At 26.9% G+C, this 16,988-nt stretch overlaps 1 protein-coding gene across 3 annotated transcripts in view; it reads right to left on the bottom strand.

Annotated features, from left to right (window-relative positions):
• Nucleotides 1-917: 917 nt before the first annotated feature.
• LOC129957658 (organic cation transporter protein-like) overlaps nucleotides 918-16,988 on the bottom strand; it is a 28,791-nt gene continuing 12,720 nt past the window's right edge. Inside the window, exons 5-11 of one of the 3 annotated variants that reach the window (XM_056070103.1) lie at nucleotides 12,955-13,102; nucleotides 11,798-11,883; nucleotides 8,991-9,199; nucleotides 6,536-6,717; nucleotides 3,874-4,013; nucleotides 3,095-3,142; nucleotides 918-1,859 (exon numbers count right to left, since the gene is read on the bottom strand). In XM_056070103.1, the coding sequence (XP_055926078.1) occupies nucleotides 1,793-1,859; nucleotides 3,095-3,142; nucleotides 3,874-4,013; nucleotides 6,536-6,717; nucleotides 8,991-9,199; nucleotides 11,798-11,883; nucleotides 12,955-13,102 (880 nt within the window). In that variant the 3' untranslated portion in view covers nucleotides 918-1,792. The remainder of the gene's footprint in view (nucleotides 1,860-3,094; nucleotides 3,143-3,873; nucleotides 4,014-6,535; nucleotides 6,718-8,990; nucleotides 9,200-11,797; nucleotides 11,884-12,954; nucleotides 13,103-16,988) is intronic. The other 2 variants (XM_056070101.1, XM_056070102.1) reach the window with 2 other exon arrangements.

Here is a 16,988-nt window from a genome sequence, read left to right as displayed (position 1 = left end):
TCAATCTTCCTCCATTTATCAAGATTTTTCATGTTTGAAACTGTTATAATACTGCTTTTAGCTATAAATCTTTTCACATACTTCATTTGATGATTCTTCAGCTTTGCATGGTATAATTTACATGCAGCAATTATGAAAGTAAAATATCACATGTATATTTAACACTCATATATCCAATATATATCAAATTTTCCATAGATTTTAAAAATTCAAAAGCAAAGAAATAGCCTTAAAAAACTACCAACAAATAAAATAACAGAAAAATAAACAAATTTTGAAAAGAAAAAAGTGGATGAAATTTGATAAATGAATTAAAAACAATGAAAATAACAAAAATTGCAAAATTGTTTAAAATATCACATTCATCTGTCACAAATTATGTTATTCTGTGAAAGCACTTAATATGTAATAAATTTCATACAAAAACTATACAATTAACACTACAAAATTTATGATTTTACTGCATATCGATGATTTTACTTTAAAAGAAATCAGTTCCAAACTCAATGATAATAGTTTTCATATAAAATGCAATAAATGAAGATGAAATATAGATATAGAGTAGATTAACTTACAGTAAAATATTTTAATGAAACAAATATGTTTTTTTCTTAATCTTAAAAGACAATTTTTTCAAATAAATTTAAATTATTTATCTATTATTTCAAATGAAACTCTTTTAAAAATCTCCCCAATTATAGCTAAATGATGGCATCTATAAAAATGAATAATCTTTTTACAAATAAATTTTTGAAAAAGAAAAATCAATGAAGATTTTAGAAAACAAATGAGAAAAAAAATACCACATTAAATTTTGTTAACATATATAAAATGAAGATAAAACTTTTATAATTTGCAATATATAAAGATTGTTCAAAAAATTTTAAAAAATGGAAACATAATTTTTTTTTTTTTTTTTTTTTTTTTGTAAATTTCAAATAACGATTAATGTTTACAGAGAAGCTCTATCAATTCACAGCTATAAATTATAAAATACAATCCTGAAGTAAAAGGAAGTGCACCAAAAAATGGATGCAGAAAATTCTACCTAATGCATAATGAAAGTTATCAAAACTGGATGTTCTATTTAAGTACTCACTGAGGAAAATAACGATACTTTATGAAGAATCAAGAAATTTAAGAAAATTATGATGAAAACCAGATATTACTTCCCTTAATAACGTTTCCGATTTCATCAAGGGTTTACTTACAATAAATTTGAAAATTTTTAATTTCTTTTCCTTTAAATTTGATTTAGCAGATCTCTTTCAAAATTCTTATTTGTTAGAAAATCTATTATAAACTTAAACAATAACAAATATTTATAATTATGTAGATTCATTGCATAGATACTGGAAGGCATTTGATTTCAAATCATTACATTTATAAAACTGCATAACTAAGCTTCACGACGCTGACAAATAGATGTATATATCTATAAAGTTTTAATTGTGTTTTGCCTTTAAAGCCTACAGCCACAAAAGAAAATGTCAATTTAAAAAACAATATAAATGAGATTACATACATTAACAAAATCATAATACTTTTAAAAATCATTAACACAAGTAAAAAATACGCATCTATAACAAGTTATACACCCACTAACATAGCATGATACAATTGCATTAACAGGTAAAATAATGTAAAAATACAAAACAAAATGCAATATGCATTTTAAAAAAATAGAAATATGAAATAAACAAATGCAAGTAAGTGATAAACAATATTAAGTCTCCTCCAAATGCCCTGCTCAAATTTTTTTTCTTTTTACAGCCACTTTTACAAAGCCAAATTAAACTTCAGGATCTTTTATTTCTTTACCATTCTGCAGCATTCTCATCTTCACATCACCTTTCTCCCTAAAATTTCAATAAAATGAATTCATAGAATAAAAATGTTATACAAGAGAATAATGATATAGAAAATAACCTAATAACCATATAGGATCAATATTTGAGCTTAAAATGTACATATTTTATTATCATTTCTTTTAACAACAACCATAATGTAAATATCAAAAAAGAAATTTTAAAAAATAGAAACATCTTTTAATAAGAATCTATGCTAAATAACATTCTATAAAATCAACAGAACAGAAGTGACATGTTTTACGAAAGAAAAAAAAAAAAAAGATAATTTGACACAATTTGTCATGAATGATAGTATGAAAAAAAAAAAAAACTTTTGAATGAAAACTATTAAAATAATATTGATTAACAATAGCAATATTGATTTTGAAAAAAAAATCACTGACACTGAAATCTTATTACTTTATCAAAATGTAATATTGTTCAAATGGAAACTGAGCCAGATATTTAATAAAAAAATCTAAGAAAAATCATTTTGCTGAATTAAAAATATAATACAATTTATAATAAATTTATTTCCATTTTAGAGATTTTATAACATTTTTTTCCTAATAAAATTTTGTTAACCATATATTTAAGAACACAAAATGACTTGATTATAAACAACAAACACACAACACATATTCAATAACAAAATGTACACAGTAATGTAGAAAATTAGTAAATATTAAAAGAATCATCAAAAATTTAACTATACCAAAAGTTCACATTCAAAGTGATAGCAAAAGTTATTAATATAAAGAAAAAAAACTTATATACATGCTTAAACTGAAACAAAATTTAATAGAAAAAAATATGCTCTCATTTTATAATGTGGTTTTTCATAAACTATTTTTAGGATTAAACAATTTGTCACTGAAATACCTTCATTCTGCAGTTATATTGTGAAACAAAGTTATTTAATATAAATTAAAGTTCAAGATCAGTTAAATAAAAATTGACAAAATTCAGTATTCCATTTATAGATAACAATTATTAATTTTTGAATTAATAGTAAGCTTAGAAATATATACACTTTTACTTTCAAGAGGTTTGGTTACAATTTTTGAGGTTGAAATTTTAAACATATGATAAAAAAAAAAAAAAAAAAATCCAAAGCTTGACAAACAATAAATAGTAATTATTAAATTTCAGTAAATTTCAATTTTACAGAAATCTAGCACAAGTTATCAGCATTCTTGATACAAAATGTTACTTATTGCAACCAAATGCTAAATAATACTTACTTATGCAAATCAGAAATACTAGTAATTTTTTGAATTTCATCCAAGCCACTAAAAATAGAAAATAAAATATGCATTATTTTTTACATTAATGTAATCATTTCATAATTTATAAAGCTCATACAAATTACAATAACATTAACAGCATGAAAATGTTATAAAAATATTTAAAAAAAAGATTCATTTGGAAATCACAATATATTTGGTGGCAAAAATGAATATTGTTGTGTATTACTAAATTGAGCGTGCTTTGAACTTGAAAGTTGTGTGTATTAAACTGACATTGGATAAACAAAATAATTATATTTATAGTTTAAACTTAGAAAAATAATGGAATATCTTGGTGAATTGCAAACCAATTGATACTGATAAATGCATATGTATTTTAACAGTCTCAATTCTATATTATAATATACTAAAGAAGATAAGTAAATAACAATTTATTATACTAAATATTAGGGTTTCTCTTAATTACAGACCCAATTCTCAAGTAGCATAGAAATATTCAGAAGCAGTGCTGTTAATTAAGTATTTAGATATGGATTAATTTTTTTCTTAAATTTCAATAGTTTATCATAACTCGATTTGATAGTTTCATTCAAGTTCATATTTTCAAACATCACAGTAAGAGGAGAAAAATATTTTTTAATCAAATTACTTATTGAAAATTTGATATAGAATTCAATGAGTATCAAGCTTACAATGTTATATAAAAATCTAAGTTCGGCAATATATGAAAATCTAAATTTGACAATTATATCAATTGAAGAATGGCAACCTACGTTCCAAGTTCTTCAGCTTCACAGATAGTATCTGGCAATACTTGGTTGTAAGTTTCTGGCAAAAGAGCAATCAGTACAGCAGCAACAAAGGAAAGTGAGCCATACACTATGGCAGGCACGGCAGGATGAGTGGCATTACCCTATTTAAGAATTATACTGTTATTATAGAATAATCAAGATATAAAAAAATAAGTATGAATAGCAATAAAAAAAGGACATTAGAAACAGATTTAATCAGAATGCTAACAACAGAATTTCAACCAGCAAATTAGATATCACAAACAAATCATAAAAAAAAATTAATGTAAATAAGAAAACCCCATGTTAAACCAGGATATTTTTCTCACTAGTCTGGCTATTATTTCATTAGTTAGGCTACTATTTCATTAGTTAGGCTAGAATTTCATATTTGTGTGTTTTCTCTCATTTTTGATTTAAAGTCGATCATGAATTAATTGATTGGTTGAGATATTTAAATTGGATAAAGAGAGTTGTGTCTTCAATTATGGCTGTCTTCGCAATAATAGAACTACAAGTAAATTTCTACTACTAATAAAGAAGGAATGTGTGTTTGTTAACTATCAATAAACTAGATCATTTGATCCAAATTACCAAATTTGGCACATATATATTTTTTGGGGGGTAGGGGGTAAGTCAACCATCTAACTCTCTGACCCGCCCTAAGGCACACGGATTTAAACCATAGAACTGAATGACCGGACCGCCGCAACAGCAATTGGCGGGAACTGTGGTTGAGTCCTAAGGGCCGTCACCGGCCACGGTACAACCCTCCCCGAAGGAAGTACGTCCCGTCATCGATGGGAGGAGCCAGATCCCCCACCTATTAGTGTACCCTCCAGGGTGGCGAGATCCAACCACCATGCCGGAAGCATCTCATCCTCATTTCGAGGTGCCCCCCGGGGGTCAGCAATAATAGTAATTGAACGATTCAGTAGCGAAACGACTTTGACAGAAAAAAGATGTGTGAAAAAGAAGCACTATGTAAATGATTTACTTTTAGTAAGCAATCGGTAAAAAAGAAAATATCAAATTAATTTCCTGGCGATACTTGTTATAACTCCACAGACTTTGTTTCTTCTGTAAATTTTAAAATCCTTCCGCCTTACCTGCTGTTAGAATTAGAACCATTGCTTTTACCTTGAACTTTCAAAGATTGCGATGAAGATTATAATTAAATTTCTGGCATAAAAGAAAGATTTTCAAAATCCTTTAAGCGAGTTTTCTGTTACTTTGACAGTAGACAGTTTGGGGTAGAGGGTAAAGTGGAAATGTGCACTTTGGTGTTTTGTTTTGTTTTTTTGAAATTTCAATTAATTAAAAATTAAAATGAATTTTAGCATTTCCCCACAATAACTTCCAAAAATATTTTTGCACAAGAATGAATTTCACAACATTTCAAAATTCAATCAATTGCTTTTTTAATGGTATCAATTTAATAGTGATAAAATGTTTTAATGAATTTTGGCAATTTGTCACTGTTTTTTTCCCCAATTTTCAAAAATAGATTATACTGCTGCTTTGAAATTATAATTGTATTCATTGTTTTATCAAATATTTAATTGTGAAAATTTCTTCTATTGTTGAAAGTTAAAGAGAAAAACCTGCATTTAATATCTATGTACCCCTATACCCTATTAGCATAAAATTCCCTATAACAATGTAATGATATCTACATGATATTGTCTGGCAGACACAATACCGAACATCAAGGAGATATACAATGTCTTGCAATACAACAATTACAACAATACAGGGTCTATACAATGTATAAGAGTAAAAGAATAAAGCTACACTACTATGACATTTAAAAGACAGATAAATGACACATTTAACATTTCTAATAATGCTATGATGCCATGGGACTGGTCTCTATTAGGAAGATTCAGGTATAAAATAAACAGAAAATATATGACAATTAAAATAACACAGCCTTAATGTGGCCACCATTTGATAAAAACATTGTCATATTTACACAATATATCTGAAATTAAATATAACTCATATCCCCAGCAAATCAGATTGTAAGCAAAGACGACTAAATAGTCGTCTTTGTCATAAATAGTCATAAATTGCCAGTTGTAATCAGACTGGATTTTCGTCAAATACGCATATATTAAAAATAGATCTGACAATTCTCCAAGAAAGCAAACATTCCTTACTCCAGACTAGAGTTAAAAGGTTTACAAAAGCTGCTACATTTTTCTTTTATGCTCAATCATGGATTTCATAAGATTGCCTTGGTGTCCTCGAATAATCATGCATAAGTATTTATATTTTCACACAAACTTTCATAGGTAATAATAGATTGATTGAGTTTATGAATAAGCAATAAACAAAGTATTTTACCGTTCTTTTGACTCTCAACCCAGATCACCTCGACAAAAGAAGTATCATGGAATACAGATAATATTTTGCATTTTAACGGATCGAGTGTCATCTTGGATAATTTCAGGATGGTAATCATGACATTTTTACTCACACTTTAATAAAACCTAGCAGCTCTTTAAAATGATCTTCCACAGTGACTCTAATTTTATTTAGTTGATCCAAAATAGCAACAATATTAATCAATCTTACAACTTTTCTTCCCTGAGAAAATGAAATACATGTTAAAAATATAACAAAACTGAAGTCCACATACCAACTCTTTGATAAAAGGAGCCACCATAGCTCCAATCCTTCCCATCATGAGACTGGTGCCAGAGCCAACAGTTCGAACCACAGTGGGGAATATTTCTGAAGCATGGATAGCAAGGATGATGAATGCACCACTGATGCATAATTTACCAAGCATTGCTGCAGTTAAGCGGATCCAAGTGTAGTCTGCATTAAATAAATATCCATCAAATCAAATTAGAAAAAGTGACTTTAGCATGACAGAGATAAATCAAGGCAGGTCTTTTCAAGGTTTAATTCATATTAGTATTAATTAAAAAATGTACAAAAATAATTATCATTCCAGAACTAATTTGTTTGAAAATTATATTTTCTTGAAAATGCATTTTTATCAAAACAAAATGAAACAAATGTCTATAATCCATTGCTGCATATTCTGTTACAAAGCTTTACAATTGAAAACAAATTTTTATTTTGTTTTTCACCATATAAAACAATTATAATAGCCTTTCTTACTCATAACTGTGATCTGTTAAAACAATGAAATAGAATTTCACAGAAATTACAATATAGGTTATAGTTTAAAAAAAAAAAATAAGAATTTTATCTAGTAGCATTAAACTATAGTATATTATTTTTATGATATTGAATTGTATTTACAGCATATGATATATATTTTTTAAATTATTATATCATATGCTGTTTCATGCACAATTCATAACTGCAATTTATCTAGTATAAGAATATATTGAAACACCATAATATATTTATATATCATCTTGTGCTACTTGGGAATAAATAATATGCAACACTCTAGTGTCAAATACTTAAAAGAGTGACCAGCAATTCAAGAGAAATTATATTTGAAATGCCATTTACGTGAAATAGCATAATTTTAGAGTGTAAATTATTTTTGATTAGTTTTATATAACTAATATAGCTTACAAATATCTTAAATGTTATTCATATAAAAAATAGACTTTTACTAAATAATTTGTTAATTTTTTTAATACCAAAATTACAAGCATATTTGAAATATGAGTAGTACACAGAAGACAACATATATAAACAGTGAAATATCATTAGTTATAATAATATTTTACTGTTAGCTATAATAATATTAGCTATAGACCTTTTGCAAATTCTCAGCATTTTAAAATCACTTTAATTTTATTTTAAATATACGAACAGTTTGGATTACTTGCCAAAATGAATTTTGGGAGACCTTAGATCAGAGTATGAACAACCATGTTTTTTATTTTAATGTAAAAATTTAAAATTAAAAAATAAAATTCTAATTCAAGATCTGAATGTAATCATTTAATAGAAGCTTGTCAAAGAAGTGTAATAAGTCTGCTGACTAAATTCATTAATCTAAATATATTTTCTTGGGAAAAAAATTAATTTCTTGCTTAATAAATATATTTCATTGAAAATACAACAAAACTAAAGTGCATATTATAAACATATTGGTAAGATACCTTCTTTAATAATAATTTTCAAATATATATATTTTCTACTTTCTTATTATTCTTTTTAATTAGTAATGTGCATTCAATTAAATCAAATGAGGCAGTGTTTCAATAATTATTTTTTCAAAAACAGTTTAATGGTACATTTCACTTTCTTCCCACTTCCAAAAGCTTTCAGATTAAGTAATTCTCATTATCACTACATTAGAATTTTCTTAAAACATGAAAATAAGACAATATGGTAAAAAAGAATGCAATAGAATAGGTAGCATATTAAATGATGATAATACTTCAATTCAGTATTTCTGTCTTTTCAGTTGCTCAGATATAAAAAAGATGCATTTGAAAGAGGCAAATAAATTTTGCTTCTTCTTTCCAATCTTCTATTTTTTAAGTTGTTCCATTAAGCTCCCAGTGCATTGTAGCTTATATAATAGTCTTATTTCTCCTACACATCACAAACATTTCTGCCCAATATTATATGCAATTACAGAGCCAAATAAGAAATATTATATATTAGCATTTGCTTAGATAATAATATTTTTGTTATTAAAAATTTCACTGCTTCAGAAGGTTTCAGAATTCCAATTTTTGCCCTATTTTTAATACCTTTTAATAAAATACAAAATTAAACCAATAACAAACCGAAAAAGGTCTCTTTTGCCTAAGCATCTACCTAACAGGCACTCTGCCACATTCCTTGCATTCTTACAATGTTGCACTAGTTTGCAGATAATATTTTTGTATGTTGTCCAAAAATATGATTAATACTACTGACAATCTATTTAATGCAACATTATGATGGTACATGATAATTAATATGTATTATAAATTTATTCTAAATTATAAATCATTAAAAATCTTCTAAAACAATTTATTGTACTCTGATTTAATATAAATAATTTTAAAATGTAATTTTACAGGCTTTAACTAAAAATATTTTTTTTTTTGAATTTAAAAACAACTTACAAATGTTTTCACAAAATAAAAAACATAAATATTACTTACCCGAAGGAATCATGAAAAAACAAGCTAGCCCTCCAATGATATCAAATATTAAGAAGGAAGGCTTTCGACGTAAATACCTGATGAAAATTATGCAAAGGACATAAGCTGGAAGTTCCACGGCCGACCCAATAAAAAAATTTAGGAATGGATTACCCCCTAAATTTGTCTGGCCCAAAGAAAGTCCATAAAATACAAAGGCAACAGAAAAACTGAAAAAGGAAAAGAAACTTTATACTACTTCAGAAAATAAAACTTAATCATTGTATTATTAAGGATTAAATATATAAAAATAAAAGTATAGTAAAAAAGAAGAAGAAAATCCCCCACTCCTCTATCTTTGTAAACAAATTTTCATTTTGGATATTAACAAAGTTGATACACAAATCTAAATCACAGTATCGTTGCTAGAATATATAACAGAAAAAAATTGGTGAAATGAAGTAGAAAGATTGATACACCTTTCAATTGTGTATCTAAAAACACTTAATGTTATATGAAACTTTTAAATTTTCAATTTACATCATACTAAATAATTATTTTTTTGTTAGCTTCTCGAAAGTAAATACTTAAAATAAGCTGAAATGTGATTAAGTTATACTACTTATATAAAAATTTAAGATTTTAGAAATAAAAAAATAAAGACGTGAAGGAGCAGCAAATCAATAAATACATAATGTATATAACTTCAATTTTTATTAAATTAAAAAATAATGAATTTTAACATAAAGTTAATATGCAATGTCAGAAATCAATTTAAAATATTATACACTGATATACTATATCACTGAAGACTTTGTATTAACCGAGAAAATAGGATGTTGATAACAGGTGTAACATATACAGGATTACTTATTTTTCAGAAATTATTTCTTACCATGCAGCTTCACAAAAAGACAAAGTAAATTGTTTTCTTTTTCAGGTTCAAAAAAGACTTGGAACCACCAAAGAAATACCCCCCCCCTCAGGAATTCCATATCCACATATATGAAACAAATAATGGGAGGAAACTAATTAAAGAACACAATTTTTTTCTTCTCAACCGAAATGGATCAAAAGCAATTAAAAAAACATGCAGTTTTTAAATTTTCAGTGCCAAGTCAAGTAATCAAAAAATTTTCTATGTTCTTTCAAACAAATGTCCTTACAAAATTATTTTTAAATTGCAAATAAACTGCATAGACTTTCCTGTACAGTCAGATACCTAATGTAAAAATTAAAAAAAATCAACCCATTTACATTCCTTTAACCCTTTAAAGGACCATTTTTTTCTAGTCATATTATGTGAAAATATTTTTAGGCCTGAAATTAGAATAAGAAAAGGGATTCATTTAGCTTATTAAATAAATTTAATTTGATTCATTAATTAATTTCGTTCATTAATAATTAAGTAACAAATCAAGACACATCATTTTGTGTAAAATAAAGAATTAAAGCATCTAAGTTTCTGTCTTTCTAAAAAAGTGTGTCAGAACTGATGCCAACCTTCATAATTTCATACAAAGATTGATAAATTTGGTGGGAAGCATACTTCCCATGGCCCTAGAAAGGGTTAAATATACAACTCTCCTGTACAGTCAGATACCTAATGTGTAAAATAATAAAAAAAAATTAACCCATTTACATTCCTTTAAATAAACAACTCTCCTATACAGTCAGATACCTAATGTGAAAAATAAAAAAAATCAACAATTTACATTCCTTTGAATAAAGAACTCTCCTGTACAGTCAGATACCTAATGTGAAAATTAAAAAAACAACCCATTTACATTACTTTAAATAAGGAGCTCTCCTGTATAGTCAGATACCTAATGTGAAAAATAAAAAAAATCACTCCATTTACATTCCTTTAAATAAAGAACTCTCCTGTACAGTCAGATACCTAATGTGAAAATTAAAAAAAATCAACCCATTTACATTCCTTTAAATAAACAACTCTCCTGTACAGTTAGATACCTAATGTGAAAATTAAAAAAATCACTCCATTTACATTCCTTTGAATAAAGAACTCTCCTGTACAGTCAGATACCTAATGTGAAAATTAAAAAAACAACATATTTACATTCCTTTAAATAAGGAGCTCTCCTGTATAGTCAGATACCTAATGTGAAAAATAAAAAAATCACTCCATTTACATTCCTTTGAATAAAGAACTCTCCTGTACAGTCAGATACCTAATGTGAAAATTAAAAAAACAACCCATTTACATTACTTTTAATAAGGAGCTCTCCTGTATAGTCAGATACCTAATGTGAAAAATAAAAAAATCACTCCATTTACATTCCTTTAAATAAAGAACTCTCCTGTACAGTCAGATACCTAATGTGAAAATTAAAAAAACAACCCATTTACATTACTTTAAATAAGGAGCTCTCCTGTACAGTTAGATACCTAATGTGAAAATTAAAAAAATCACTCCATTTACATTCTTTTAAATAAAGAACTCTCTTGTACAGTCAGATACCTAATGTGAAAATTAAAAAAAATCAACCCATTTACATTACTTTCAATAAAGAACTCTCCTGTACAGTCAGATACCTAATGTGAAAATTTAAAAAAATCAACTCATTTACATTCCTTTAAATAAAGAACTCTCCTGTACAGTCAGATACCTAATGTGAAAATTAAAAAAAATCAACCCATTTACATTACTTTAAATAAACATAAAACCATAATTCATGCAAATATTTAAAAATAAATAAATAAAATAAAATGTGGTCAATCAGTTAATTAATACTAGGCCTCACAGTATTATATTATAAATATAGTTAAAATAAGAAGAAAATCAAAATAAATGGATATTTACTTACTATGATATGTAGACAAATATAGTATTTTTTCTCAAATTAGCAGTTTTAAACAAATCTATCACACTGGGATTTTTCTTCCTTTCATCCTTTAGGAAAGAAGAACAAAGTTAGACAAAATGGAGCTACAAAATTTATTATAATCATACAGAATACTGCCAGCAAAAGCCAAGGCATTCATCACAAAAGGATAAATACAAAATATTTAAGCATTTTATAAAACATCCAGAACTGACAGGTAATGATAAAATTCAATTAATGAAAAACATTTCCGACATTTTCTAAACATTCTACAGAAGACAAACCAGCAAAGTATGAGGTACATCATCAATGCAAAAAAAAGAGCTTGTTTCAAAATAGAAAATTTTGTTTCAATAGAAAACCTAAGTATTAAACACAATGCCTGGATTTATTATTCATGTATTCCTGGTAGTAAATGAAAAAGTAGTTTTCACTCGCTTTATATATAACAGTAACAGCAAATGAAAATGAGCTTTTATTTTTTTTCTTCTGCTAACTGAGAGGAAACATCTGCAATAAATATCAATACCAACCAGAAATCATCACCTGTATGTTAGTACAGCTAAATTTCCAAATATTATCAAAATATGCTATTTGAGCAGAATGAATCATAATCATCACATACAACTATGTAGAGCTGGAAAGACAGCAAGCACAATGTGCAGAACTACTGTTTGTCACATCAATTCTATGCTATAGACATTCATCATCCACTAGTTCCTTTCTTTAAATCTATCTATCAGTAGCATAGAAAAACAACTGATCCCATTCTATTGCATATGTGCCAGTTTCAGTGGTGAATTAATTGAAAAGTAGCCAAAATTATTGCTGTATGAATGTGTTCTAATAAGTGTTTTCATGTAGCAACTGGAAACTGATATGAAATCCTATTTAGTTTAATATATAATAGTATCGCATAAGAAATTAATATTTAAAAAGTAGATTTATAGACTCATCTACTTGATGGATTTTTGTTTTAGGTAACATGTAATTCTTTTATATATAATATACATAGCTATTGTACACTCTGTCAAATTATAATTAATCCATTCTAAAAAGTAAATAAAAGAATTAAGAATTAAAACAATCAACTCAAATTGTTTTAACATAAAATTTAATTGCAAGAACATAAAAATTACCCTTTCAATTCTTTCTTTCAGCTGTTTCATCATAAGAGGCATGTTATTTATTTCCAGATTATTTCGTTTAGCAGCTTTGATCATAATTTTTTCAGCCTTTTCATACTTTCCTTGAGTCATCAACCATCGAGGAGATTCAGGCATGAAGCTAAAAGAAATGATAACTCAGAATACTTTTTCATATTAAAAGATTGATCAACATAACAACAAAAAGATTATCATTTTTTGATTACATAGCATGTAAACACTTGTTTGAATTCAGCATGTTTGAACCTTTCAAGAGTTTGTTTACTAGAAATAAACTAAAATTTTGCATATTAATTTATATAATACTGCAGATATTTTCATTAGAAACAAATCATATTTATAACACTTACAAAAAATGAAAAAATGTACTAAGAATAGGACCATTTCCTATAATCATACAATAAACAAGTGAACTGTACCAGTCGTAGAATTTAAAATGTTTCTTGTCCGAGGGTAAAATGGTGCAATCTCTGCAAATCCTATATATTCTTTATTTCGACAACTTTATGTAGAGTGTGAATGGCAAGAGAAAAATAAAAACATTTTTAGAATAATAATGTTTAAAAAGAAAAATGTTTTTTGAAAAGTTATTTTAAAACAGGAAAAAATGATGTTGCAACTCCTATATTCTTTTGGTGGATCCAGACATAATAATGGTGGTACATACTATGGAAAACACAAAGTCAGAAAACCAAATAGATAGGGCTAATTCTTCAGAAACTATGAAGTTCAGTGTAAAAATTCCACCAATTTGGATTCATAAGCCTGAAATTAGGTTTTGTCAGAAAGAAGCACAATTTAAAATCTAAATATACAAATAGTATTTGAAACATAATAATTGATTTAATGTTGAGCTGAAAATAAATGATCAAAGAGTATTTATCAAATGATTCTAAAAAAAATGAAAACAAACAAATCAAATATATTTTTATTGCCAAGCCATCTAATACAAAAGAAATGAAATATTTGGCAATCAGTAATATTTCTGATATGATATTGAAACATAATGGATGAAAAAATTGCCAAATAATACTAAGCATACATTGATGGTTAGTGATGCAAGTAGTGATAAATTGATGATTGTGGTTGATAAGATTTTTGATATGCATTCACAATCTGAATTATATGAATCTTATTTAATGAAGTTAAGAATTCGAACACAATATCAAATTGCATTCCGCAATTGTCGAAGAAGATATCTTCATTGAAACAAGAAACTGAACAGCACCATTTGCATGACCAGCCATTGTAGAAGTAGTAGTACAGAAAAAAGAACAGATCATAATCTAGAGGCAGAAGCAGAAATTTCAGACATTACAGCCGAAATAATAAATCGTGTTATCATTACTTTATTTTGGGAATGAGACACTTTCTGAGATAATGCATGCCACCATGTATAGAACTAGAAAACCCAGGAATATTTGCCCAAATAATACTATTGGCCAGTTCTACTGCTGAAGATTCAAAGAATTGCAGCAAGCTTAGTTATAAACTTTCTGTAATTGGAAAAAAAAAAGAAGGAAAAAAAAAAGGATAACATTTTTGGTTTACAGTAATGTTTATACAAGAATTATTCCAGCCATCTATATTGACAAAATTAGGGACGACTTTAAACTTAACGCTGCAATTTGTCCCGAAAACCCTTGTTTTCAGCCATAAAATTTTAACTCTTGATTTGGAACTTTGCCATAATTTTCAATGGACAATTATCAGAGCCAAAGTGAATAAAGGCATTTTGGAAGCAGATTTTCTTTATTGGTTGGAAAAAAACTGATTGATGCTTTAATTAAACTTAACATTATTGGTGTAATTACACTGTCAACCAGTAAATCGAATGCAGATATCGTAAGCAAAAAGAATAAATGTTCTAATATTTTGGCACTATTTACAGAAATATTAAAACCTGATTTATTAATTTCTAAAACAAAATACAATGATGAGTATTATGTAAATACTAAAGGAAAATCAATTTATTCAAAAGCAAGAGAAATAGATGCTAAATGATTAGAAACAGCCAAATGAGAATCTAAATTTTTGCTTGATAACAAAATTATAAGACCATCAAAAGCATCATGTGCAAGCCCACTTTATTTAGCCACAAAAACCGACAATTCAGATTGTTGCCCTTCACCGAGAATTGATGACCAACTAATTTAGAAAGATTTTTTCTAAATTGGATTTACTTCCACCCTACAATCAAATTTCAATAGCAGAAGAAACAGTGATAATAATATCATTTGAACTTTTTAAATTTTATGTAAAGAGTTAATATAGTTTTCAATGAGATGATATATCATTTCAATGATATATCATTAATATAGTTTTCAATTAGCTCTATTTTTGTTTCCCATATTTGGATGACATTCTAATAGTGTCAGGAATTGGGAAATAACATAAGAAACAATTTATGAAAATATTTAATAAAATTCAGTATTCAGCTTATGTATCGATTTCTTGAAATCAGTAATAAGAATGAACAAATTAGAATTTTTGTGATATTTGATAAAACTAAACAACTCAATATATCTTCCAGAAAAATTACAAGACATAAGGTAACGCTTCCTGAAACTGTTCATAAATTTTATACCCAAGCCCCTTAAATTAATATTTAAAAGGTGCAAGTAAAAAAGATCGAAAAAAATTTAGTCGATGCTTCTGTTGCTATTAGCGATAGGCGAGGATCAAACTCGCAACCTTTGGGTTCGTAGCCGAGTAACAAGACCACTAGACAAAAGAAATTTCTCATGTCTCGTAGCTGTTATCTGGCTTATAAAGCGTCACCACACTTCTCTATTAACCTTTTCTAAATTAGATCTACTATTAGCTTTACATACAGAAGCTTCTAATTTTGTAATTATATTTGCTCTACAGTAATATGAAAATGGAGATTTGACTAAAAGCAGTTTATTTTAAAAAGTAAAATATTTTTAAAACTTAAACTTTCAGTACATATGATTGGGAATCTTTCAATCAAGCAATTCAAACATATACTAGAAGGAACAAAATTTACAAAATTTGCAGATCATAAGTCAATTATAGTTGCACAATTAAGGCATCCTTAATATATTCCTTAATATTTGACAAATATAAAGTATGTAACTGGAAAAAATAATATTGTTGTAGACTCAATGTTCAGAATTGAATTGACTTGGACATCAATTACAACAAAATTGCAGATAAGCAAATCACTATTACTAAATAGTAGCAAAAAATTTACATTTAAACAATATCCTAAATATTACTCTTAGAAAAAATAATCTGGTTTTATGTTTTAACTTCAAATATTTGATCATTCAAACCAGAATCATTCAGAATGAATATTTTCCACAAAATACATGATATGAACCATCCTAGCATCAATCATCCGTGATTCATCCTAAAGTAACATCAAAAATCATTTGGAAGGATACTAAAAAAGATGTTAGTGAATTGTCAAAAACTTGCATTAATTGCCAGAAAAATAATTTAATTTCTGATGACGAATTTAATATAATCCATATGTATATAATTGGACCATATCCATCATCAAATGGGAATAAATACTGCTTAACATGGATCGACTGTTTTACTTGCTGGATGGAAGATCTTCTGCTAGAGAATATCACCACAGAAACAATTACAAAACCATTTTATGCAAATTTGATTTGTTGTTTCCGGATTACATACACTGTAGTCACAAACAGAAAATCAATTGAGATCAGAATTTTTCAGATGTATTATTTGTAGAATTAAAATACAAATAATAACATTATACCATCTAAAAAGCAATGGAAAAATTAAAAGACAACACCAAATATCATGAGCAGCCACTCAATTGGAATGAAACTTGACCAACTATGCTCCTTGGTATATGTATATGTGCAACTGTTCCACAGTAGAAATGCTTTATGCTAAATTACTGAAGCCAAAATTCAAATTAGAACGAAATACTTTCTCTAGAGAATTTTGAAGACAAATGGAAAAAACTGAAACCATTTAAAATCCATGTCAAATAAAACAAATTATTT

The sequence above is a fragment of the Argiope bruennichi genome, chromosome 11 (genome assembly GCF_947563725.1).
Source record: "Argiope bruennichi chromosome 11, qqArgBrue1.1, whole genome shotgun sequence".
Taxonomy (NCBI): Eukaryota; Metazoa; Arthropoda; class Arachnida; order Araneae; family Araneidae; genus Argiope; species Argiope bruennichi.
The sequence above is the reverse complement of the archived record's forward strand: the minus strand, read 5'-3'. Positions and strand labels throughout refer to the sequence as shown.